The 24,010-nt window shown below is 42.4% G+C and overlaps 14 protein-coding genes across 14 annotated transcripts; 7 read left to right on the top strand and 7 right to left on the bottom strand.

Annotated features, from left to right (window-relative positions):
• Positions 1-63: 63 nt before the first annotated feature.
• Positions 64-1,962, top strand: PIN4 (Pin4p; the record flags this gene model as incomplete). The annotated part of the gene is made up of 1 exon (XM_003680229.1): positions 64-1,962. The coding sequence occupies one exon, from the start codon at positions 64-66 to the stop codon at positions 1,960-1,962; it is 1,899 nt and encodes a 632-aa protein (XP_003680277.1).
• A 774-nt stretch (positions 1,963-2,736) lies between these two features.
• SAS3 (histone acetyltransferase) lies at positions 2,737-5,025 on the top strand (the record flags this gene model as incomplete). The annotated part of the gene is made up of 1 exon (XM_003680228.1): positions 2,737-5,025. One exon carries the CDS (start codon positions 2,737-2,739, stop codon positions 5,023-5,025), a length of 2,289 nt encoding a protein of 762 aa, XP_003680276.1.
• A 122-nt stretch (positions 5,026-5,147) lies between these two features.
• TDEL0C01750 (SANT/Myb-like DNA-binding domain-containing protein) lies at positions 5,148-6,893 on the bottom strand (the record flags this gene model as incomplete). The annotated part of the gene is made up of 1 exon (XM_003680227.1): positions 5,148-6,893. The coding sequence occupies one exon, from the start codon at positions 6,891-6,893 to the stop codon at positions 5,148-5,150; it is 1,746 nt and encodes a 581-aa protein (XP_003680275.1).
• A 441-nt stretch (positions 6,894-7,334) lies between these two features.
• Positions 7,335-8,465, top strand: TDEL0C01740 (3'-5'-exodeoxyribonuclease; the record flags this gene model as incomplete). Its single annotated transcript, XM_003680226.1, has 1 exon — positions 7,335-8,465. One exon carries the CDS (start codon positions 7,335-7,337, stop codon positions 8,463-8,465), a length of 1,131 nt encoding a protein of 376 aa, XP_003680274.1.
• A 103-nt stretch (positions 8,466-8,568) lies between these two features.
• On the bottom strand, positions 8,569-9,975 carry TDEL0C01730 (PP2C family serine/threonine-protein phosphatase; the record flags this gene model as incomplete). Its single annotated transcript, XM_003680225.1, has 1 exon — positions 8,569-9,975. One exon carries the CDS (start codon positions 9,973-9,975, stop codon positions 8,569-8,571), a length of 1,407 nt encoding a protein of 468 aa, XP_003680273.1.
• A 385-nt stretch (positions 9,976-10,360) lies between these two features.
• Positions 10,361-11,881, top strand: TRP2 (anthranilate synthase TRP2; the record flags this gene model as incomplete). The annotated part of the gene is made up of 1 exon (XM_003680224.1): positions 10,361-11,881. One exon carries the CDS (start codon positions 10,361-10,363, stop codon positions 11,879-11,881), a length of 1,521 nt encoding a protein of 506 aa, XP_003680272.1.
• Positions 11,882-12,032: 151 nt separating this feature from the next.
• Positions 12,033-12,668, top strand: PTH2 (aminoacyl-tRNA hydrolase; the record flags this gene model as incomplete). The annotated part of the gene is made up of 1 exon (XM_003680223.1): positions 12,033-12,668. The coding sequence occupies one exon, from the start codon at positions 12,033-12,035 to the stop codon at positions 12,666-12,668; it is 636 nt and encodes a 211-aa protein (XP_003680271.1).
• Positions 12,669-12,744: 76 nt separating this feature from the next.
• SHP1 (protein phosphatase regulator SHP1) lies at positions 12,745-13,917 on the bottom strand (the record flags this gene model as incomplete). Its single annotated transcript, XM_003680222.1, has 1 exon — positions 12,745-13,917. The coding sequence occupies one exon, from the start codon at positions 13,915-13,917 to the stop codon at positions 12,745-12,747; it is 1,173 nt and encodes a 390-aa protein (XP_003680270.1).
• Positions 13,918-14,454: 537 nt separating this feature from the next.
• On the bottom strand, positions 14,455-16,761 carry MET6 (5-methyltetrahydropteroyltriglutamate-homocysteine S-methyltransferase; the record flags this gene model as incomplete). The annotated part of the gene is made up of 1 exon (XM_003680221.1): positions 14,455-16,761. The coding sequence occupies one exon, from the start codon at positions 16,759-16,761 to the stop codon at positions 14,455-14,457; it is 2,307 nt and encodes a 768-aa protein (XP_003680269.1).
• Positions 16,762-17,459: 698 nt separating this feature from the next.
• IES5 (Ies5p) lies at positions 17,460-17,792 on the top strand (the record flags this gene model as incomplete). The annotated part of the gene is made up of 1 exon (XM_003680220.1): positions 17,460-17,792. One exon carries the CDS (start codon positions 17,460-17,462, stop codon positions 17,790-17,792), a length of 333 nt encoding a protein of 110 aa, XP_003680268.1.
• Positions 17,789-21,919, bottom strand: TSC11 (TORC2 complex subunit TSC11; the record flags this gene model as incomplete). Its single annotated transcript, XM_003680219.1, has 1 exon — positions 17,789-21,919. The coding sequence occupies one exon, from the start codon at positions 21,917-21,919 to the stop codon at positions 17,789-17,791; it is 4,131 nt and encodes a 1,376-aa protein (XP_003680267.1).
• A 185-nt stretch (positions 21,920-22,104) lies between these two features.
• Positions 22,105-22,625, bottom strand: TDEL0C01660 (uncharacterized protein; the record flags this gene model as incomplete). The annotated part of the gene is made up of 2 exons (XM_003680218.1): positions 22,105-22,400; positions 22,460-22,625. 2 exons carry the CDS (start codon positions 22,623-22,625, stop codon positions 22,105-22,107), a joined length of 462 nt encoding a protein of 153 aa, XP_003680266.1.
• A 113-nt stretch (positions 22,626-22,738) lies between these two features.
• CMC2 (Cmc2p) lies at positions 22,739-23,122 on the top strand (the record flags this gene model as incomplete). The annotated part of the gene is made up of 2 exons (XM_003680217.1): positions 22,739-22,772; positions 22,830-23,122. 2 exons carry the CDS (start codon positions 22,739-22,741, stop codon positions 23,120-23,122), a joined length of 327 nt encoding a protein of 108 aa, XP_003680265.1.
• A 69-nt stretch (positions 23,123-23,191) lies between these two features.
• PUP3 (proteasome core particle subunit beta 3) lies at positions 23,192-23,809 on the bottom strand (the record flags this gene model as incomplete). Its single annotated transcript, XM_003680216.1, has 1 exon — positions 23,192-23,809. One exon carries the CDS (start codon positions 23,807-23,809, stop codon positions 23,192-23,194), a length of 618 nt encoding a protein of 205 aa, XP_003680264.1.
• Positions 23,810-24,010: the final 201 nt, after the last annotated feature.

Raw genomic sequence — 24,010 nt, 5'->3', positions numbered from 1 at the left:
TTACCGTCATTTCCGTGTTTTTTAAGGTGAATTAGAGACTCGACGCTTAAAGGGTTGCCTAATATGAGCGGAACAGATTTTAACGGGTCTGGAATGGGCGTTGAAGAAGCCAGTATGATCCAGGATTCTTTGAATGATATTCAGCAGACGATGGGGGGTGAAGATTTAGTTTCTAATGATGATGATGTTATTCCTACCGCGATTGTAATCAAAAATATTCCATTTGCCATCAAGAAAGAGCAATTGTTGGATGTAATTGCGAATTTGGACCTTCCGTTGCCCTATGCGTTCAATTACCATTTTGATAATGGTGTATTTAGAGGTTTGGCTTTTGCCAATTTCACCAATACGAATGAAACTACTCAGGTGCTGAATTCATTGAACGGGAAGGAGATTGGTGGAAGGAAATTGAGGGTTGAGTTTAAGAAAATGTTGCCTCAGGCAGAGAGAGAACGTATTGAACGTGAAAAGAGGGAAAAGAGGGGACAGTTGGAGGAACAACATAAGTCTTTGTCGAACTTGTCCCTGCACTCGTTGGGGAAAGGAACTGCTGGGAATGGTAACATGTCAAGTGCTTCCAATAGCCAATTATTTGCTAGTTTCTTGAACGAGGGTGCTAACGCCAATGGTAACAAGAGTTCTTTGGTCACTGATCCATCATTGTTACAAGCTTCGGGATCCAGCGTTTCATATTACTCAAATGCCGCACAGCAGCCATCTCAACCTTCTAGCCAGCCTTCACAGGTTCAGCAGCAGCAGCTTCCTCAACAACAGCAGAGACAAGCGTCGGCAGCAGCCGCGGCACCTCCACCTTTAGGTGCAGAGAGGTTTTTTGCACCACTTCCATCTTCTGCTACGTTGCCCCTACCACCACAGCAACTCGATTTCAATGACCCTGATACATTGGAAATTTATTCTCAATTGCTGCTTTTCAAGGACAGAGAGAGATTTTACTACGAGTTGGCTTATCCTCTTGGTATTTCTGCAACGCACAAGCGTGTCATCAACGTCTTGTGCTCCTTCCTAGGGCTGGTCGAAGTTTATGATCCAACTTTTATTATCATCAGAAGGAAATTTTTAGATCAAGCTACTTTGCAATCTCATTTGCAACAACAAGGCCAGGGCTCAATGATGAACACTTTGCAACCAAATTCTACTGGTGGTTCAATGAATAGATCTCACTCGTACACAAGTCTTTTGCAAGCACATGCATCAGCTTCTGTTGCTGCTGCTAATCCAACGACTTCTTCGATGGCATCTCCTAACCCTAACAGTAATACTGCGATAACTCCACCAGGTTGTTCGACTTCCACTAATAAGATGTCGGGCCAACCTCAAGTTCCTTCGCAGCAGATGACTCAACCTCAGTCACACGGGTCGCAAATGACTTCATCCCCTTCCCAATTGATGCAACCTACTGCTCTGCACAATCCAGAGACGCAACAATCTCAACAACAGTCCTTCCTCAGACAGCAAGCCTCTTTGACTCCATCTTCAAGAATTCCATCGGGTTATATGTCGAACCACTCTCAACTGAGTGCTGTTAATCCATTGTTGAGAAATACTAACATTTCACCACCAGCAGGAAACGTTCAACCAAACACTGCACAACACAGGGTTCCACCTTCCTTCTACTCCAGCGCTACGACTTCGCTTCAAATGCCTGATCAACAACAACAACAACAACAACAACAACAACAGCAGCAACAACAACAGCCTAACGCTTTGCTGCCACAACACACCAACGGTTCCATTCATTCAAATTTTTCAGTTCAGTCCTTCCACGATGACGGGTTGGCATCTGTGAATGGTTCAGAGATGGTGTATACCTCCTTGGAACATTCCAATTTTGGCAATGGTTTAGAAGAGGGACTAAGTCGGTCTCTAAGCGGGTTGGATTTACAAGCTAATGCCAATGGCGCCAATCATAACAACCCAAATGCTAGAAAAGCATTGTGGTAAAGATAAAGATAATGCCCATCCAATGACGACCCAACAATCTCAAATAGATGACTCCAATTTTGCGCCCATTCCTACTTTTGTATCTGATAGAATTTTGTTCCTTTCTCTTTCGACCTGGTTTACAATTAACCAAAATGACGATTTAATGTATCACGAATGATGCACCAATGATGCCCAGAAATGCCACAACTGTTACGCTTATTACTATGATGAAGATGCTATAATATTGAGTGAAAAGATTAACAACTAGTTGTTTTTAATTCTCCACTGTATTTTATGAATGATGTTATGATGGGAGAGTAATCAAGTTGGTGCTCAACATTTGGTGGTCTCTCCCTTCATTTTACAAGATTTCGTGGATCGATTTAAGAATTGTATATGCATATATAACTAATTGAGACACACCGAATCTGCCACATTTGAACCTTGAATACACGTAAAATATAGCATAGCTTGACACAACGCACCCTAAAGTTTCAAGTCTTTTTTAAATCTAGGCTGACAAGCGAGAATCAAGGCTTCTTGTTGTGTTTTCTTCAAAGCGCTCACTACTTAGATGTTGTCATTTCGGCTAAACACGGCCAACAAAGTTCCTTACATCGGTCAAATTTGGCAAAAGTCGCGTATTTGAATAGTGAAAGCCCACCAGAAGAGACCCTGTTGGGAGTATCAACGTCGGCTTTCACTCAATTCAACTCACGCATTGTCCAAATAGGTTTGCTTCAGCAGCTTTATTCGAACGCCGAATGAAGTTTCGATATTTAAACCTTTGATATGAAAAAAGTTCCTAATTCTCAACATAGTGAGCATAATGAGGATCAAGATGATTCAGTAGGAGCTCAAAGATTGCAAGATGGCTTGGGAGCCATGCGTGCAAACAAGCTGTTAAGAAGCCTGGAGATCTCAGATAATATACACTCGAAAGTTGCTAGACACGCATTCGACAATCCTAACGGAACGCGATCAACTAGAAGCCGTCACGACGTTGTTGAACAGCTTAAACCTGAAATTGCAATTCAAAAGCACATAAATGGTGGTTTGGAGGACAGTAGGACGACTTTAGATACTGTGAAAAGTTTTAAATCACAGACATCTATTAGGGGAATTCCAAGTAATATAGAAGAAGCTAATCTGCTGAACCCTAATGTGCAGTTTATATCAGATAACGTTGGAGAGTCAATTTCAGCTGATTTTTCTACAGTAAAAATACGATACAACCCATTAAAGTTTTTAAACTTTCAAAGATTATTACGTGCTTCCAGTGAGCTCCAAGATAGGGAAAAGAACTCGCACTATCGTCACGACTTCAATGTTAACGAACCAGAGGATTTGGCATACATGTTGGATAACGACAGTGCCGTACCTTACCGTTGTGCGATTGCCAATAAAAGTGACTATTCAACATCCAAGACATTGCCGAGTTCAGAAGACCGTGAGTTGTTTGAGAGATTGCTGATTCAATCTTCAACCGCTGCATATTATAATTCCAACCAACTGTTAGCTAATCACGACAAAATGGAGTGTGAGGATGACGCACCTTCTCGTAGCAAATCTAAGAGGAGGTCTATCTTCTTTCAGTCCAGGAAACCCCAAGTCAAACAAACCACCAAGGCTGCCGCCATTGAATGTATATTCATCAGAGATTATGAAATAGAAACATGGTACACTACACCTTATCCGGAAGAGTATAACAGGAATAAACTTCTCTACATATGTGAATTTTGTTTGAAATACATGAGCTCGCGATACGTCTTTCACCGGCACCAACTAAAGTGCAGGCTGTTTAGACCTCCCGGCAACGAAATTTATCGAGATGGCAAGCTTTCAGTGTGGGAAATTGACGGTCGTGAAAATGTTATCTACTGTCAGAACCTATGCCTATTAGCCAAACTGTTTCTGAACTCAAAGACCCTATACTATGATGTTGAACCATTTATATTTTACGTTCTCACTGAAAGAGAAGATCTTCCGCAACAATCGCCCCGATTTCATCTTGTGGGTTATTTCTCCAAGGAAAAATTGAACTCGACGGATTACAACCTTAGCTGTATATTGACGATTCCAATATACCAAAGAAAGGGCTATGGCCAGTTTCTTATGGACTTTTCATATCTGTTATCAAGGAGAGAATTTAAATGGGGAACACCCGAGAAGCCACTGTCAGACATGGGTCTTTTATCATACCGAAATTACTGGGGAGTTAAGTGCGCTCAAGTTCTAATGGAGCTAAAAGATTTATCGAAATGTGACGAAGAAGAATATTTGCAAATAACTCTAGAAGACATATCGAACCTGACTGGGATGATACCGACCGATGTCGTCTTTGGTCTTGAACAGTTGAGGGTACTTCAACAAAGTAGCAATAATGAACTACCGCGGTACGTAATCAAGATTGATTCATGGGAGATGATTGAGAAAGAAGCTAACAGCTGGAAATCTAGAGGCTACCAAACGTTGAATCCTCAAAAACTGGTTTGGAAGCCAATGATTTTTGGTCCTTCTTGTGGTGTCAATGCTGTTGGTACCATGGTCGAGACAACTGGTGCTACGCGTACCACGTTAGGAACTGGCAACACCACTGAAGACTTCTTCAAGAGAAGTATTTCAATGTTGACAAATTTTTTACAGGACGATATTCCAGATTCAAGACCAATGGAAGTTGGAGCATGGCAAAAGATAGTTGATAGAGAGCCCGTATTTCTGCCAAAAATTCAAAGTGATAGGTACTATTTCCAGGACCCATATGGTATTAAGAATACTTTTGTACCATACGAGGGAAGAACTGCATCTCGAGATTTGTCCAGCAGCATCGAAGAGCCGACTGACATTTCGAGCAATCCTGTGAAAGGTGGTTTTGATGATGAGCAATCGATTGAGTCAGAGGTCAATGGGACTGATACGGGACAAGTAAGCCTGCCGCCAACGGCGTTTAAAAATAATCAAACGAATATCGGCATCAGCAGTGTGGAAGATGATGAGCCGACGATAATTGGAGGATTTCAGGAAGATTCTCTGGCAGAGCCTGAAAATCCTCAGCGTCTCCTGAGGAGCCGAGTAGTGTAGCATTAATTAGTAAAAGCCAGATCTGTATTTCTATACAATGGGGTCATAAGTGTGTTCCCTAGATATATAATTGTACACCAATTATTAAGCGATAAATTACAACGTTCCTTTTAATATCGTGTTTATGCTTGGCAGTGAGGTAGTAGTAGCAGGAGATGGTGAGAAATGTGTGGTGTTTTTTGAGCGGAAAAATTCCTTATCGTTTTATTATCGTCATTACTGTGCTCCCTGTGCAAGTGATGATCGGTAGACATCGATGAAACATCATCATTAGTAGTTGTTGAGGATATTATCGAAGCTGGGGTATTCTCTTTTGAAATCAATGGAGGGGAGAGCGAATGGTGAAGTGGATCAACGCTCTCTTCATAATCGTCATCATTACCTTGTTCTGCTTCATCGCAAGTATCTTCGTCTATTGCAGTATCTTCAGCAGTGACAGATTTTCTTGGCGAGTGCAGAGGAGATTCAGCAGCCTCATTAGAGCCTGTAGGCGAGTTAGAATTGGACAATGTATCCAATCGCCATTGAATCTCTCTTTCAGACCTATTTGGTAATAGGATGGATAATTCCATGACGGATAGATTTCTTGAGCCACTCTCGCTAAGCAGTTGATCTTCTTCAGTTGACCAACTAGCTGCAGATGGCAATTGCTGCTGTAGATGTTGTTGCGCCTTTTGTTGCAACTTCACATGAACTCTAGCCGGACCTCTTGGTAGATGCTGTATGGCAGCTGGAGGAAAATCCATAAAACTAGCAGACGATGAAGACGTAGAAGAAGAAGCGGACCTGTGAGTCCTCACGGTAGAATCTCTCCTAGAGCCCTTTGGTGTGGAAGAGCCTGTGGCTAAACTGAAAGAGCCATTCATTGAAGTTGGAGCAATAATGATGGAGGATCTCCTGGAAGGGGTACCTGATAAATTGAAGGATGACCTTCTTGAACGACCCACAAAAGAGCTTTTTCTAGTTTTTGTAGTATTCAAAGTGGTATTCAAAGCAGAAGTTAAATGTGAAGTGGTAGCCGATGGAGTAGCCATTGGTTGTGCAAACGAACTTCTCCTAGATCTCACTATAATCTTTGGTATGAACCCAATATTCTCTCCCTCAGTTGAGGGTTTCACACCGTTATTGCTACTCGCTGGGTTGTTGAAACTGTTGAGTGTAAAGGAATGTGAGTTAGATCTTGCCTTTAAGTACTTGGAGCCTGCTCCATTGTTACTGCCCAAGGAATAGTTGTTGTTCGTACCGGTGGGAGGAGCCAACGAGAACGGAGATCTTGAATAGGTCAAAGAGGGTGTAGCAGAAGCTGAGTTGGGTGCCGAAATCAAAGCTGCATGGTCCTTCATAGATGACGAAGCTGGAATAGCGATCGCTGATGTAAAACTGCTATTGACTGGCACTGGAACCGGACCCGATGCCACAGCTGGTGGACCCACAGGCTCTTGCACACTCGCATTAGTTTTCCCAGGGTAGTCGGACACATCGACATTAGCAGTTCTATTAGATTTAAGATTTCCGGACTTCAACCTTCTCCATCTAAACTGACATGCATTCGGAGTTCTATTGGTGAAATACTGCGAGATATCCTTCCAACCTAACTTCTTGACCTCCTTCAAATGACGCAGCAAGATATCATCCTGCGGGTCCCATGAAGAAGGATTCTTTGAGATTTTACCATCAACCAAAACCGGACCCTTTTCACTTTCCACTCCGGAACCCATCGTAGTCGTTGTGTCAACAGTTGCCTTTGTAACACTCGCCAGAGCTCCACTCTTTAAATGATGTGAATGCAACTGCGGATGCGGATGAGTACCCAAGATCGACAAATGCGGTGAAGCACTGGATACCGCTGTCGATTTCGATACCGTCATTATTTCTATAGAGTTTTTATCTCACTCAATAATTATTGGCTCAAAGTGCTTAAATTTTCCATTCACGTCCTTCAAGTCAATGCCTTAACTATTCAATCACAGTGGTAACCTTTACAAACGTCTATGACCACTCCTGAAGCTGACTATCTTCTACTTCATCATGCTCATCGAACGCGATGAGCTTGCAAGCTCGTCGATTTTTTGTGCGTAGTCTGACGAATTTTGAAAAATTTTCGAGTTGTTGTAGGGCGCTTTCTAAGCATTTGAAAAATCCACGAGTTTTGGCTTGACAATACTAGGCGATGAGCTGAGAAGAGATGAGCTTCAAAAGGGTCTTGAAGCTGATTCTTGGCAGTGTGGAGGTTCGGAGTGAGTGGTAGAACTGCGGCTGCCCTTGGAACGGGATTCAAACGAGGTTTGTGCGTGGAGATACAGGTGAGAATGATGTCACAACGATACTATGACATTGGACTCAATTTAACAGATCCCATGTACCGTGGAGTGTACAATGGGAAGCAATATCATGGGGCTGATGTGCATACCGTGATTAGCCGGGCTTTCGAAAGAGGTGTAAAAGCTGCATTGTTGACTGGATCTTCTCTGAAGGAGTCTCGGGAGGCCATTGCATTGGCAAGCGACTCGGAGTTGTCTGATAGAGGAGTGCGACTGAAATACACTTTGGGTGTGCATCCTTGTTGTGTTAATGAGTTTGCGGATCATGATGCTACCATTGATAATCCTTCGCATGATGAGGAGTGGAATCAGTCATTACATTTACAAGTTCTACAGAATCTGGAACCCACTAAGTTGAAACTCAAAGAGTTGTATGACTTGTGTCAGCAGCAGATTATGATTGATGGAGGAAATTTTGGAGCTGTGGGTGAGATCGGACTCGATTACGATCGGTTTTATTACTCGGGTAAAGAGATGCAAAAGATCTTCTTTGAAGAACAACTCAAGATGAGTTGTCTAGTGTCAAATCCAAAAATGCCACTGTTTTTGCACATGAGAAACTGTTGCGATGATTTCTTGGCTATAATGAACAAGTTCGTTCAGGGCTTTTCCGATGTGCAGGACACCTTTGGATGGAGATCGATCGCTGGGAGAAATGATCAAAAACCTATCTTTTACCAATTCGACCCCGAGAGAAAATTCGTAACTCATTCATTCACTGGTAGTATAGACGATCTGCAGCGAATTCTGGCTTTGTCCTCAAATAGTTACATTGGCATGAACGGTTGCTCTTTGAAATCAAGTGAAAACCTGCAATGCGCAGACCAAGTGCCAGTTGATAGGCTACTACTGGAAACTGACGCACCTTGGTGTGATATCAGAAGAACTCATGATTCATTCAAATTTCTAGGTGATTACACATTGCCTTTCAAATCAGTCAAGAGGGATAAACTTGATAAAGTGACACCAGAAGACAAGGCCCGCACGATGGTCAAAGGTAGAAATGAACCTTGTAATATGGAACAAGTAGCCATCGTGGTTGCTAACGTCAAGGATATGCCACTTAATGATTTGATTGAAACTATTTGGAAAAACAGTGTCACAGTGTATGGAGAATAGAATTAATTATCATCGATTTATTAATTATATACTATATTATACGTGGCATTGCAAAATGGAAAATAATGTACTGTAATTTGTTAAAAAAAGGTCAAAACAAGATTCAGATCTCTTCGATCTTCTTTTCGTTCTTATTCGAATCATCATCTTCGTCATCTTCCTCGGGAACCATTTCACCAGCTGCTGCGTTACTGAGCGAAGCTAACATCTCAGATAGTGCTGAGCCATGGATATATGATACATTGTTTGGCCCTTGACTAACTTGAATACCCCCTGCACCAAGCAGTGCCTCCAGTGAGAACAGGTCTACAGGTCCGTTTGACCCACTGGCCGCTGGACCACCTTTACGTTTGTTATTGCTTGTGACTGCATCCGAATCCGTATCAGTGTCGTTAATTTCCACATTATCGTGATCGTTATCCACACTCGTACTCAAAGCTTGTGCTGCGTTGTCCTGAGAGAAACGATCCTGAGGCTTTTTTGTGGTCACTTCAAAAACACTAGCATTATCTTTGGGGAACTGGTAATAGGCAAACACTTGTCTTCTTCTACTTTCGAAAGATGTAGCAATGTGGTAGTTTTTTGCCCTTATACGTTCAAACCACTGTTCGGGTGTCTCTTCATCCCTCAGCAATGCAACCACTGAAATACTCATATTATCACAACCGATCCCTGTTCCCTCAGTAGTTGGGGAACAACAAACGTCAATAATTCTGGAAGAGATATCGTTCAAAGACATATCACCTTGCGAAATACCGTAATGCACTAGATCAACACACTCTTGGGAAGACAAACAATCCCAGATACCATCGCACGCCAGCACAACAAACTCGTCGTCATTGTAATCCAATTTATGTTCAATCACGTCGGGAACGGCTGTCACAATCTGTTCATGAGGCGGCAAATCAGAGTTCGACTTGAACTCAAAATCACCAATAGCCCTAGATAGCGCCAAATTACCATTGACACGATCCATCTCAACAAAACCCTTTGCAGCTACGATTCTTGATTTTTCACTCGCCAAAGTAGGCTTATGGTCATACGATAAAGCCTTCGCCCTACCATTGACGGATATAACGGTTCTGCTATCACCAGAGTTACCACAAACTAATTTGTTCTGCAATCTCGAAACTAAAATCGACGTGGCAGTACAACCACTATAATCGTTCCTCAAGACAGGATCTTTCAGCAAATCTTCGTCCGTTTGTAAATACGTATCGATCAATGCCTGCGCCAAATCTCCCTTCTTAAAAGACTCCTGTCTCTGCAAAATCGACATAATCTTCTCACCACAGTACTGGGCTACACTGGACCCTCCATGTCCATCAAAAATACTGTACAATGCAATATGATCCTTATGCGACGCGTTCAGCACATTCGGCTGCACAACATGCGCATCCTCCATAGACATACGCCATCCCTGCATAGCACACAGTCCAAAAGCTGTCAAGCGGTCCTCACCAGAGTGGTGTTCCTTATCGATAACCGGGTTCGATAGTATCTGACCCATTTTTCACGGTAAAAACCTCTTTCTTTCGCAAATTCACCCACAAATGGCTAACGCAAACTTGATTCACAGCTCAATTATACCTAACGGGACTTCCAAGTACCGACTATAACCTACGTTACTCACTATCATGCGATAAATCGCCACTCAAAAGTTGTTTCTTCGTCCGAATCCCCCTTATTTGAACAAATCTCGAAAAACCCGTCACCAGCGATTTCATTTTTTTCACTCTAAGAATTTGAAAAATTTTGACACCGATGAGTCAGTGAAATGGGCTACTTTTGAAGCAATTGTCCGGTATAAGAGGTGTCATAAGGTCCTTCTACTGCTCTGGACGGTCCTTAGGTGTACTGGTACTACCAGATATTTTTTTTTTCTGCGAGAGAATATGATAAGTAGTGTTAAAGTTCAGCCGGATCTCGATACGTTGCGTCAGTTGCAAGACGATAATGATGCCAGTGTGAATATGTATCCCGTTTATGCTTTCCTGTCAGGTGTTGATCTGACTCCGCATGTGGCTTATTTGAGACTGGCACAGTTGAACGACCCTAAGAGGTCTGAATCCTTTTTATTGGAGAGTGCTAAGTCGGCAACAGAGCTAGATCGTTACTCCTTCATTGGTGTAGCTCCACGTAAGGTGATCAAGACAGGCCCTCTAGAGGGTGTGGAGGTGGATCCGCTTGATGTGTTGGAGAAAGAGATGAGTGGTTATAAACTGGCCGAGAATGTCCCCGGTTTGCCAAAGTTAAGCGGTGGTGCTATCGGTTACATCTCTTATGATTGTGTTCGTTATTTTGAGCCGAAGACCAGAAAACCTTTGAAGGATGTTTTGCAAGTACCAGAAGCCTATTTCATGATGTCTGATACGGTTGTTGCATTTGACCATGTTTTTCAAAGGTTCCAAATTATTCACAACATTAATATTGACGAGACGACTCTTGAAGAAGGCTACAAAACTGCACAGGAAAAAATTATAGATATTGTCAAGAGATTGACCGATTTTAACTCTCCCGTACCATACCCTGTACAGCCTCCTATTAAATTGAACCAGGATTTCGTGTCGAATGTTGGACAGGAAGGTTACGAAGCTCATGTTACCAAGTTGAAGGGACATATCAAGAAGGGTGATATCATACAGGCAGTGCCATCTCAGCGTGTTGCTAGGCCGACCTCGCTGCATCCTTTCAATATTTACAGACATTTGAGAACGGTGAACCCATCTCCATACCTTTTCTATATCGACTGTCTCGATTTCCAAATAATTGGTGCTTCACCAGAACTGCTGTGTAAATCAGACAATAAGAATAAGGTTATCACTCATCCTATTGCAGGTACTGTGAAGAGAGGTAAGACTACAGAGGAGGACGATATTTTGGCTGCACAATTAAGTTCCTCTTTGAAAGATCGTGCCGAACACATTATGTTGGTTGATCTGGCAAGGAACGATGTGAATAGGATCTGTGATCCGAAAACAACTAACGTTGATAAGTTGCTGACAGTGCAGAGATTTTCTCACGTCCAACACTTGGTCTCCCAAGTCAGTGGTACACTGAGAGAGGATAAGACAAGATTTGACGCACTAAGATCAATTTTCCCAGCAGGTACCGTCAGTGGTGCACCAAAGGTGAAAGCGATGGAGCTAATTGCTGAACTCGAAGGTGAAAGACGTGGTGTATATGCTGGTGCCGTAGGTAATTGGTCCTACGATGGTAAGACCATGGATACCTGTATCGCTTTGAGAACGATGGTATTCAAGGACGGTGTAGCTTACTTGCAAGCAGGTGGTGGGATTGTTTACGATTCAGATGAATATGATGAGTACATTGAGACAATGAATAAGATGATGGCCAATAACGCAACAATCGTCCAAGCGGAAGAAGTCTGGGCTTCTCGTGTTGGTAGTGTATGAGCTTAGATAAACTAGATAAACGAAGTAACATATTACTGGGCCTTTAGAATGTTATTAGGTCGATTTTTGGAAATTTTTCATTTTTTTCACTTATAAGTATATGATTTACATCGACGCAATCATCAACTGAAAGAGAGCCATCTCAACAACAATGAATCATTTGAACTCCAATTTTCCGGTTTTCTTTGCAGTTGCAGCTGCTTCATTAGTAACAGGCTATTATCTGGGTCAGATACTACCATCAGCTTCAAGAACCAGTCAAGTACAGGAAATATTAAGACAATGCAAGCAAAAGGCAGAACTAAATAGTCAAGAACAACAAAATGAGAGTAGTGATTATGATGGAGATGAAGAAACTGAAGAAGAAGAGGATGAGGATTACGAGATCAACTCAATTTCACTGAATGATGTTCCCGGAGAAGTGAGAATGGCACTCGTTATTCGTCAAGACTTGGGAATGCAAAAGGGTAAGGTTGCAGCTCAATGCTGTCATGCAGCACTTTCATGTTTCCGAATGATTGCGTGCGATTCCGGTCGTGAGTCGTATAATCCTCAGATGGTTCAAAGATGGTTGAGATGTGGACAGGCCAAAATTACACTGAAGTGCCCTGACAAGGAAACCATGGATGAACTTTATGCAAAAGCCATTTCGTTAGGAGTAAATGCATGCGTAATACATGACGCCGGTAGAACGCAAATCGCTGCAGGTAGTGCGACTGTCCTTGGGGTTGGACCTGCCCCAAAAGCTGTCCTAGATCAAATCACGGGTGAACTGAAGTTGTATTAGCATTATATATCATGGCAACCTGATGAAATCTAAGATATTCGTCAAGTTGTTAAAAGACAAAAATTATATCTCATTATTAAACCCATCTTTGCACAACCACTGTGTTTATTAGGCCAGCTTCTTTCAAGGAAGCGCCAAAGTTCTCCAATGGTTTCACTGGGAAGGCATAGTTTAGCGTGAATTTCCTTGTGTTATCCTGAGTGTTCTCCCTCACATGGTCATACAAAGATTGCACTGTATCTGTTGAGTAGCAACGGTACACTTCTCTTTTACCGCTTGCATATCTGATTTGAACAGACGAATCACCCTTGGGTTCCTCCTTCTTTACCTCTTCCTGGGTGTTTGGCGATGTTTCAGCTTGCGGTTGTCCTGGTTCCACACTTGTACTTCCGAAATCACCTGGGATTGGCGAACCCAATCTTTGTCCATGACCAGTGAAACCTCCTATCTTTCTCTTGGGGGGTTGATAGGATTCTTCCAATTTCTTGTACACATTGACGTCCACTTCTTGCCCGAACTGGACGTCAAGTAATTTCAATGGAGCTCTTCCTTGATTAAGTTCATTCAAATAAAAACTATTGGCTGGGTCATCATAACGATACAGTGGTCCATCCCCGACTTGGAAGCCTTCCTTCCAGAAAGTGATCTCTCTAGTAACTTTCTGCGGCCTAGCTGGCAATGCCTCTTCAGCAACATCCGCCGTCACCTCGCTAGGTGCGTCAACTGCAGACCCAAGTTTGTACCCTCTGCCTGTAAAATGATGAACTAGGTTTCTTCTCCACTGGTGATTCATCTGATTGTTGCTGGGCGTCCTTTTCTGGTCTTTTTCAAGAAGATCCTTGATCAGCGAGTTTGAATCGTTTGGATCTGTCACTTCTAATCCAGAAGTCTCACCTCCAGCAAAAGTGTTTCTATTAGGATCATCATCATCATCATCTGTCTGTCCTTTGACCATATCTGCAAAGCTCATGAACTTGGACCTGTTACCACTTCCACCACTACCGGATCTATTGGTTCCGGCTGCTGATTGAGTTGAAGTAGTCGAAGCTGCTCTACTGATTGGAGTGCGTTCTGGTACTGGGGTATGACGAGCTCTTTCACCACTGGTAGGGTCCGATTCTGCGGCATAGTAGGCGTTCAATGCCTCAGTGAGATCTCCGAACTCTTCCAGATACTTTTGTGCCACTGCTAGCGAACAATTCGCTAATGCCATAAACTGTTGAATACTATCATCAGATACACCCGACATATTAACCTCAATTCACTTCAGTTGTGGGTATATATAGTCATCGTTGACTAACTGGAGCAGCCTTCAGAGTCTTAGAGCTATATAAATTCGATTTGCCACCCCTACTAATGCTCACGTGACCTACTTTGGCTAAAGCTTAAGAGTAATACGCATTGACCACCCAGCCTCGTCATTCTCGAGGGCTGTTGGCTAACATCAAGACGGCTTATGTCTTCATCTTTGATCTGTTCTCTAAGTGCTTGCGCGATCAACGCTTCGAGCTTTAAGCGATGCTGAAGAAATCAAATATAATATTTGATTAATCAAAAAGCTTTCAAAGACTAGATTGATTGTTGATGGCCTCCAGGGCGAATGTTGAATGCGCTATAAATATTATACAAGGGGGTTAAAAGTCGTAAGATGAATAATTGAAAACAGAGAGTAACAAAGAAAAAAGCACCGATGTTGAATCCCAAATGAACGATTGATATTTGGATCAAAAGTCCAGAAAGTTGCTGACGAATGAAATAAAAACACAGTTAGTGTGCTTTAATTCGCTTATTTCTTGTATTGTTCACGGAAGTGCTTAGCAGCTTCGACCATATGAGTCAAAGACAACTTAGTTTCTTCCCAGTCTCTAGTCTTCAAACCACAGTCAGGGTTGACCCAGAACTTTTCAGCTGGGTAGGAGTTCAAGATAGCTTGAATCTTGGAAATGAACTCTTCAGTGGATGGAACTCTTGGAGAGTGAATGTCGAATAGACCAAGACCAATGTGGTTTGGATAGCTCTTGAATTCGGCAATGTAGTTTGGATCGTCCTTCTTGGAGAATTCAATGGAGACGACATCGGCGTCCAAAGCCTTGATGTGGTTTGGATCCAAGTCGGAGTAACAGAAGTGAGAGTGAATCTGAGTGTCGTTGGCAACACCAGAAGTGGCGACTCTGAAAGCTTCAGCGGCCCACTTCAAGTAGGCAGATCTTTCAGCACCGGCTCTCAATGGTAGACCTTCTCTGATAGCAGGTTCATCGACTTGGATGACTCTGATACCGGCAGCTTCCAAATCGTTAACTTCGTCTCTTAGAGCCAAAGCCAATTGCAAAGCTTGGGTTTCTTGGTCAACGTCGTTTCTTGGGAAAGACCATCTCAAACAGGTAACTGGACCAGTCAACATACCCTTAACTGGCTTAGTGGTGATCGATTGAGCGTAGACGGATTCCTTGACGGACATTGGCTTTGGTCTAGACAAGTCACCAACAATGATAGGTGGTCTGACGTATCTGGAACCGTAAGATTGAACCCAACCGTTGGTGGTGAAAGTGTAACCATCGATTTGTTCACCAAAGTATTGAACCATATCGTTTCTTTCTGGTTCACCGTGGACCAAGACGTCCAAACCGATCTCTTCTTGGAATCTGATAACGGTTTCGATTTCAGCGTTGATGAATTTCTCGTATTCTTCAGCAGTGATGGTACCCTTGTTGAACTTGTTTCTGTTGATTCTGATATCCTTGGTTTGTGGGAAAGAACCAATGGTGGTGGTTGGGAACAATGGCAAGTGGAAACGCTTCTTTTGCTCAGCCAATCTAGCGTCAAATGGAGCAGCACGCTTAGCCATGTTGTCATCGATAGCAGCAACTCTCTTTTGAACGGTATCATTGTTAGTGATCTTAGAAGAAGCTCTGGCGGCGACAGACTTAGCATTAGCTTGCAATTCAGCAGAGACATCTTGGCCGGAAACGTTCTTGGCAACAACAACGACTTCCTTGACCTTTTGAGTAGCAAAGGAGAACCAGTCCTTGATCTCTGGGTTCAACTTGGCTTCATTCTCCAAATCAACTGGAGTGTGTAGCAAAGAAGAAGAAGTGGCAACAACAACTCTGTCAGCACCCAACTTCTTGATAGCCTTGTTGACCAGCTCGGAGGACTTGGCGAAATCGTTCTTCCAGATGTTTCTACCGTCAACGACACCGACAGACAACTTTTGGTTAGCACCAACGATAGACAAGACGTCATCGAATTGTTGTGGAGCTCTAACGAAATCGAAATGTAGACCAGCAATTGGCAAGTTCTTCAAAGCGTTCAAGTTTGGAACAACGGTACCAAAGTAAGTAGCCAAGGTAATGTTTGGCAAAGAGCCAGCCTTTGAGCCGAAGAATTCGTAGGCCTTCTTGATAGCACTTTGAACTTCTTGTGGTAGATCCAAAACTAAGATTGGTTCGTCCAATTGAACTTCAGTAGCACCAGCTTCCTTCAACTTGGACAAGATCTCGACGTACAATGGCAACAACTTCTCCAATAGAGAAAGAGGTTCCAAGTCCAAAGAATCTTTGTCAGCCTTACCCAAGAACAAGTAAGAGACTGGGCCCAACAAGACTGGTCTAGTTTGAATACCCAATTGCTTAGCCTCCAAGAACTCATCGACTGGCTTTTGACCGTTCAATTTGAATTGAGTGGAGTGAGAGAAAGTTGGTCTGACGTAATGGTAGTTAGAATCGAACCATTTCACCATTTCCAAAGCAGTCACATCGACAGCCTTTTCAGTCTCAGTGGCCTTTCTTTGCAAACCTCTACCCATAGCGAACAAAGTGTCGATGGATGGCAGATCGTACTTGGCATAACGTTCTGGGATCACATTGAACAACAAGGACAAATCCAAGACTTGGTCGTAGAAAGAGAAATCATTGGATGGGATGATATCAACACCAGCATCTTTTTGCAATTTCCAGTTGGCACTTCTGATTTCCTTACCGACCTTGAACAATTCATCAACAGTAGTCTTACCTTTCCAGTAAGCTTCAGTGATTTTTTTCAATTCTCTGTTAGGACCAATTCTTGGAAAACCTAGGATAGCAGATTGAACCATTTTGAATAGTATTCTTTTGAGGTGTAGCGAGCTGCTTGCTGGAATAGACAAGAAACAAAAAGTGAAAAAAAGTACTCAATTGAATCAGACAGGATTCTCAAGGTCTTTATATATATGCATTTTTTTACCCTTGAAACTTCATTCAATTTTTTTTTTTTCAAGGCTTCCACAGTTGACCATAGAATAGAATACTTGAACATATTGAATCATACAAACGAGCTCAGAGCGGTCTCATAATTATTGCATTAATCACATGCAAAGGTCCGCCTTCTACACACCCGAATTGAGATTACACATTTTCTACAATTTTTCTTGGCCATTCCTGATCCAGGAAACCTTACAACAGTAGCTTTTGCGTAGGGAAAAACCGTGGGAGAATTCGCCAATTAGTGAACGAGCGACAAGCCTATTCGAGAACGCCAAACGGAAGACGATTAGCGGTGTTATACTACGTGTGTCGCTAGTAGAAGTCAAAAATTCCAGCGAAAAAATGCCAGTGATTGAACGAAAAAAAAATTTCTAAAGCCACATGTAATAGTAACGAACAAGCACTTGAGCCACCATTACGAACCACAGTTTGTAGTTTCGTGTGATTGAGCAGTTTGTAGGGTGGAACGAACGGGTCAATTGGACGAGCAGTTGCAGTTGACTTGATTAGCTAGTTTAATTTTTAGTTTAGAAGTGTTGGTAGAAGTGCGATGGAGGGTGAATTTAAGAAACTACTGTCGAGGAATGATGAATTGAGTAAGCAGGAGGCTACCTTAAAGAAAGAGTATTCTACTTTACTGCGAAAAATCTCGAGTTTGGCCTGTGTACTGGGGAAAACAGAAGCGGAAGTTGAGACAGATGAGCCAAGACTAATATCGGAAGCTGCTGTGGCAAGAGCACCTGCTTTACAATGGTACAATGAACAGATATCGCTGATTCAGTCATTATCGCAGGAGGATGGAAATGTTCCTATCCCACCTGAATTAGCGGAATCGTATAAGCTATCGAGGGATACTCCTTTGTTACATAGAGACTTACATTAGTTTCTCTTTCTATCACGCCGTATTACGTTTTCCAGGGCCTTCTTGTTGATGAATAGATCGCACAAAAATTTACGAACGTGTGGTTTAAATCTGTACTTGGCCATCATGTCCATGATCTTGAGAAAGATGATTTCGCTTTCAAAGAGCTTGGGCCCGTATTTGTTGTTCATCTCTGTGATACCGTTGATCGCGTTGTTGGAGAGGATGTGGTTGCCCAATTGGCTCACAGTCTCTAATATCTCGTCAAGGACTTTCTCCTCTTCGGTTTCGTAGTTTTTGGATATGGTGCCCGCTTGCTCTGCCGTAAAATAGTGTTCAGCTTCTCTAATTGAGTCCCCAGCATAAGTGTCATCATCGAGAGGGTTTTCGATTTTATTCTTCTCTGTTAGCAGTAATTCGAGGTTTAATTTGATCGGTTGCACCTCTCCTACAAGCTCGCCATGTCGCGAGTCAAATTCAATCATTTCTTCCTTGTATTCACCTTGCATTGACCACGGCTTCTCACTGAATGACAGTAACTTGTCAAGCCTCTTGGGCAGTGATATGCCTATTGGGGTTCCCTGGACGTTGCAGCAACAAGTCCAACCTGTCTCGTCGAGAATCTCGCATCCTTCGAGGGTCTTGCTCAATAATCCGAGTGCGGAAAATGCTGTGAATCTTACCATGGTCTCACTGGCACCATAAGCTATTTGAGTCAATTCTTCAACCAGCTCATAATTATCCAGCAATCCAACTCCCAACTCGGTGGATCCAATGTAGCCTACGCACCATATTGCAGATTTTAGCTCTAAGATCTCGTCCCCGTTCTCGAAAGTTTGAGTGTTCAAATCATTGGTGTATCTCTTGATGGTATTAATGAAATACAGTAGGTCGCCGCTTTTCCCAATCAATGCTATTCCGTCTTCCGTCTTGGCGAGACTACCATAAAAATGCTGCGGTAAGCGTTCGTTCTGGCCAATTTCTCTTGACCTTGCGTGGAACGTGGTATATTGGTTCGCTGTTAAAAAGTCCTCGGCTAATAGAACGTACTCTTTGTTTTTCGACTCAAGCCATGATTTTCTTTCAGCTTCAATGAAATTAATCTCATTTAGGAGTTGGAATCCATGAGGAGTGCCCAGCAATTCAAATAGTAAAGGTGAGCGAATAAAGACCATTTGCTTGAGCGAGGTCTTAAGTGATGAAATAATCTCCTGAGAACATTCATCTACCATCATACAATCGTATAAAGACTGGTCTGCAGCGGCCACAACCTTGGGACTGAGGTCGTAAAGCTGTCTTGTCAGCATATCCATGACATATCTTTGTAAATTTGTTCTTTCATCAATCATTCCAACGTCATCAATATTTCTGTTGAACTTAGATAGCTCCATCAGCTTTTCGCCCAAATTCTCAGTGGCTTTAATTCTGATTTCTTCGTTTGGGATCACAAGCGCCTTACCAACTATCGTCTTACAATGTCCAGAGTATTTCAAGTCAAGCTCCGGTAGTGTCAGCTGCAGGAACCTAACCGATATCGGAGAGTCTGCTTGGAACATTTTGTAGAATACCGTGAAAAAGTTCCAACGTTTAAGGACTTGGATACCATTGGAAGATTGGGTCAACACTCCGATGAACTTGAAATATCCTGAGACTAACTTCTTATCCAAAGTATAGTCATTTATGATGTTTCCAGACGTATGCCCATCCATGGCACGATATAGTAGTAGTGCCAGTTGAGAAATGATCTTAGTGTCATCCATTAAGATCTTAAGCCCAACTGAAGTAGAGGTTAGCATTCTGAAGAACTCACAACCCACCTGGATATACCTTTGAGAGAGACGAGCTCCTTTGTCAATAGCTGAAAATCTTAGTCTGAGAGGACGATAAAAAATCAGTAGCCTTCTAATAAATTTCGTGGATTTTACTAACTCATCGAGCTGTTTCACGTTGAGCAATGGTCCTTCAACAAGTTCCATTATCAAATTCCAATTCCATTTAGAGAAATCCTTTGTCTGCAAAACTCTCGAATCGTAAACCATTTTTCTGAACTTTGCATCATCAACTTCACGTCCCATCGCCTTCCCTTTCATACTTTGAGAGAACTCTCTAACATTTTTGCCATAGTCTATTCCTGTCATTCCTAAGGTATTTCGATGTTTGTTCATACTATAAGATATCTTTCCAAACTCGAATGCTTCATTGTATTGAGAAACCTTCCATGCTGGAGTTACTTTGTTTGCAAATGAGATATCAGTCGTTAAAAGATTCATCGCCAGGTTGAGATACTCGCTCAACAAGTATCTTACCTTAGAGATCAAAATCGAGCTACTATTATCATTCTCATACCTGCTGATTAGTTTGCCAATCTGATCTATGAAGCCGCCTTGATACATTATGAGTACCAGCAGGGCAACATGCTGGTTTAAAAGCATTGATTCGTGGGCAAAATGGGATGCGACCAACTTAAAGGGTCCTTTGGAACCTTTGTATGGTATTTTTTTGATGCGGAGGACATCCAGAAAGATGTCCACTAAAAATTGAGCACAAAAAGGTACCTGAAAGAATGACAAGAGTTCCTTCAAAGGCTTAAAATTGTCCATTGAAAAAAGCATGAGCCCGTTGTAGTCTTTAAGTGCCTTTGAAATGAGAACTGAAGCGTTTTGCATCCTCTCCAAATTCAATGAATCTTTTGTATTTGTATCCGAGAAAACTGAAGTGAGCACCGATATGTTGAAATCACCTAGGAAATACTTTCTCGTAGCATTTACAGACATCAACTCAAAAACGGTGTCTAGAATGATGGACGCCAACGGGAAAAGAGAATACTCTCGTAGGATACCCTCCAGTACGCGCATTCCGTCACACTTGTTGACCACGTCAGGATCAATAAAACACATCTCTAAAAGTGTTTCCAATGCCATGTGTCTTAGACTATCATCTTGTTTTTCAACGCAGCTGATAATTGCTTGCACTATTCCTTTCGGTATCTCAGCACCATAATCTAAAAATGCTCTTACGAGTTTTAGTGCTTGTTCTCTCTCGACTTGGTATGAGTTGTCTTTTGCCAACGATATTACTATAAAGGAGTCGAGGCGGAGAAGAAGCAACCATTCGATGAATGACACATCATTGATGAGGTATCTGCAAACACGATATGCTGCTGATGCAATGGTTTTGCTGTCACAAAGTAAAAGATTTTGTAATGATGACATGAATGACGATAAAACCAAGTTTGTTCTAATTTCTGGTTGGTCTTTGAGCAATGAAACGAGACCATTAGCCTTCTTCACCACGAACTCCGGAGTTAAATTTGTATCCTGTAAACTTTGCATGTAATCGCTGACAAGCCATGTAGCGGTCTCAATATGAGAGGTATTGGAAACTTCACCTGCTCCACGTTTCGGCAGTGGTGACGCATCACCATCAGATGGTGTTTGCTCATCGGGCTCATTTACGTGCTCGAAAACAACATCATCCTCATCTTCGTCTTCTCCTTCTTCGCCAGTAAGCGTATCTGTTCCTACTAGTTTCCTATCCTCATCTAGCGCTGATCGCTCATCAAGATCGTCCTGCGATTTGCCCCATTGCCCAGTAGAAGCGCTAAACGTCGGCTCGACTTGCAGTCTATCACTGTTCCTAACACTCAACTCCTTGGCTCCCTTAGCCTGCTCATACTGTTGCTTTCTATCAGCAATCTGCCTCTCTAATTTCCTAATTGTCTTGTCCTGTTCTCGTATCTGACTGTTCGCCCTAATTCGCATTGAGTGTTTATGCAAATGGTCCGTAGAATAAATACCCTTGTAGATCTCGGAAGGTGTAGAGTCACGTATTCGTTCAGTATCTTCCTTATTTTTACGAGCTTGAACCAATTGCTGCTGTAATTCACCAATCTCATTTCTGATCGCTAGTAGAGCCTTACTGACACTTGTTCTAGGTCGCCTAGCCTGTAATGGACTAGCCGGAGATTCTGTAGCATTATTATCCAGTCTTTGGGTAGATATAAAGGAAGTTGATAATACCAAATTCTGTCTATTCTTCTTACCGCTGTGAGTGTTGCCGATCCCAAGACAATCACCATTCGTTGTATTAACAGTATTAGACCTAGGCCGAACCAAGTCGTCCACTGGACTACTGTGTAAGCTCGGCATGGCAGGTCACACAACCCGTAATTGAACAAATATAGGTACGTTTACCGGTGATATGGCCTTATTCGATTAACATTGGTGATGATTCAAATATACAATATTGAGTCAATAGTAATACTATATACATGTCACGTGAATATACAGCCATAATCTGGCACTATGTAGTAGCATTGGGCCTTCAAGCTCCTTTACTTGTTCTTTCCTTCAAGCAGCCTCTCTAATTGATCGACCACTTTAGCAGTATCATCATCCAGAGGCATATTTGTTAGTTTTGAGTCCGAAATTGGGTCCTGTCCCATCAGTTGCTTGGCCTTTAGACTGAATTCTGGAAAGCTAGAGATATCTGAGAGCCAACAAGATCCAAATACTAGCATGGAGAAACCTCCAACTGCCAGGCCTGTCCCAAAAACCAGTGCACTTGCTGCTTCTGCTTGGTACGAGAAAGGCGGGGACTTATAATTCAGTTGGAACATATTGGGTACATCTGATTCTAATAGTTAGTAGAGTGTTTGCAATTAGAATACTGCAATGTCTTGAACATACATTTTCGCGATTTAACACCTCTGTAAGCTAGTCTGCAGGATATTAAAGTCAATGCGGTTGCACCGAAGAACCTCAGCATCTGCTGCTTCCGCCTCTTCTTGTACTCATCAGAGAACGTTGAAATCTGTCTCTCCGTGATGGTTGGGGTCGTTATGGCCTCACTCATGATGGCTAGCTTGTGTGTATGTGTTAAGAATGCAAGCTTCAAGAAGTTTGACATTTTTCGGTTCATAAAAACTCATTAATAAACTACACAGAATTGGAGTATAGAGCCTGAGCATGCATCCTCAACTAGAGTCCAAGAGGTTTAACTGTAAGTATATTGTCTACTGATATCTCTAATGAGAACGAATCACTAACTTTTACGAAGCCTGTTACGATCTGATCGTTGCACTTGATAAGTGTCACCAGAAAGAGTATTACAAGAGGATCTTTGGACTGTGTAACAATGAGAAAGATGCGTTGACTAAATGTCTTCACGATGCCAGACTGGCCGGGGAAAGAGACCTAATCAAACAGAGAAGGGAGGAAAGGAAAGCTGTCGAGAATAAATGGAAGAAGATTGATGAGGAAGAGTACGGTGAAGATGCCATATTAAAGAAGATTCTCGAGAGGCATCAGGCCAAGAAGAGCGTATCGAGCAAGCCTGCCGATTCGAAATAGTTTGTATGAGATATGGAAATTTCTATGCGATAAACTTGTATATATTAATAAAGATTCGATGAAAGTGATTCAATCTTGTCTTGTCTTCAAGTATCTTTTTACCACCTTATCCTTCTTTATAATGTACACTACGGCACCCCAACCTGAAAGTGCATCACGATCTGCTGCGTTTAGAAGTGCCTGACTTATGGTTTCAAAAAGATCTTCTGCCTCTAAATTAGGCTCGTACAGGGATTCACACATACCAAATAGTTGGTCAGAAGCAGTTCCGCTTACGATGAAGTCTTTGGCTTCGTCAATACAACCGATCAAGTCGAACCCTGCGATGAAAGGCTTCTCAGTCTTAGAATTGATGCCCGCCACTACAGGCCCTACAAAATATGGCCCAAACCGCCTCTCATACAGAGTGCTAGAAACCAATTGTGTGAACGTCTCTGGCTCAATCGGTCTGTCCTCCCTCAGCTTGTATAAATTCGTCTTGTAACGAAATGTCTCACTCAATGTCGTCACATCGGTGGCTAACCCTGTGATACCGAGAAAGACGTGTCCATAATGAAATATCTTCTCAAATTTGTTGGAAACACCAAGAGACTGACTCCCTAGACGAAGATCTGAGGCGATGGCCACACAATCCTTACCGGCCATTGCCACAACTATACCACCATTTATCGAGCTTGGATCGGACATTCACAGTTATATTTATTCCAGCGTGCAACTTTGAAACGTTTCAAAAGCTCAGAGTACGTGCTTATTCTTTGATCGACAGTTCAATCCACTGCTTATAGTGGTGGTTTGCCACCGCTTTAGAATTCCCCTACTATTAGCCGGCGCTCCGTACACTGTGACCATTATACCAATCTTTTGTATAGATTTCGATTATATAGTTAC

Source organism: Torulaspora delbrueckii, chromosome 3 (genome assembly GCF_000243375.1).
Source record: "Torulaspora delbrueckii CBS 1146 chromosome 3, complete genome".
Taxonomy (NCBI): Eukaryota; Fungi; Ascomycota; class Saccharomycetes; order Saccharomycetales; family Saccharomycetaceae; genus Torulaspora; species Torulaspora delbrueckii.
This window is presented reverse-complemented; position numbering and strand designations above follow the sequence as displayed.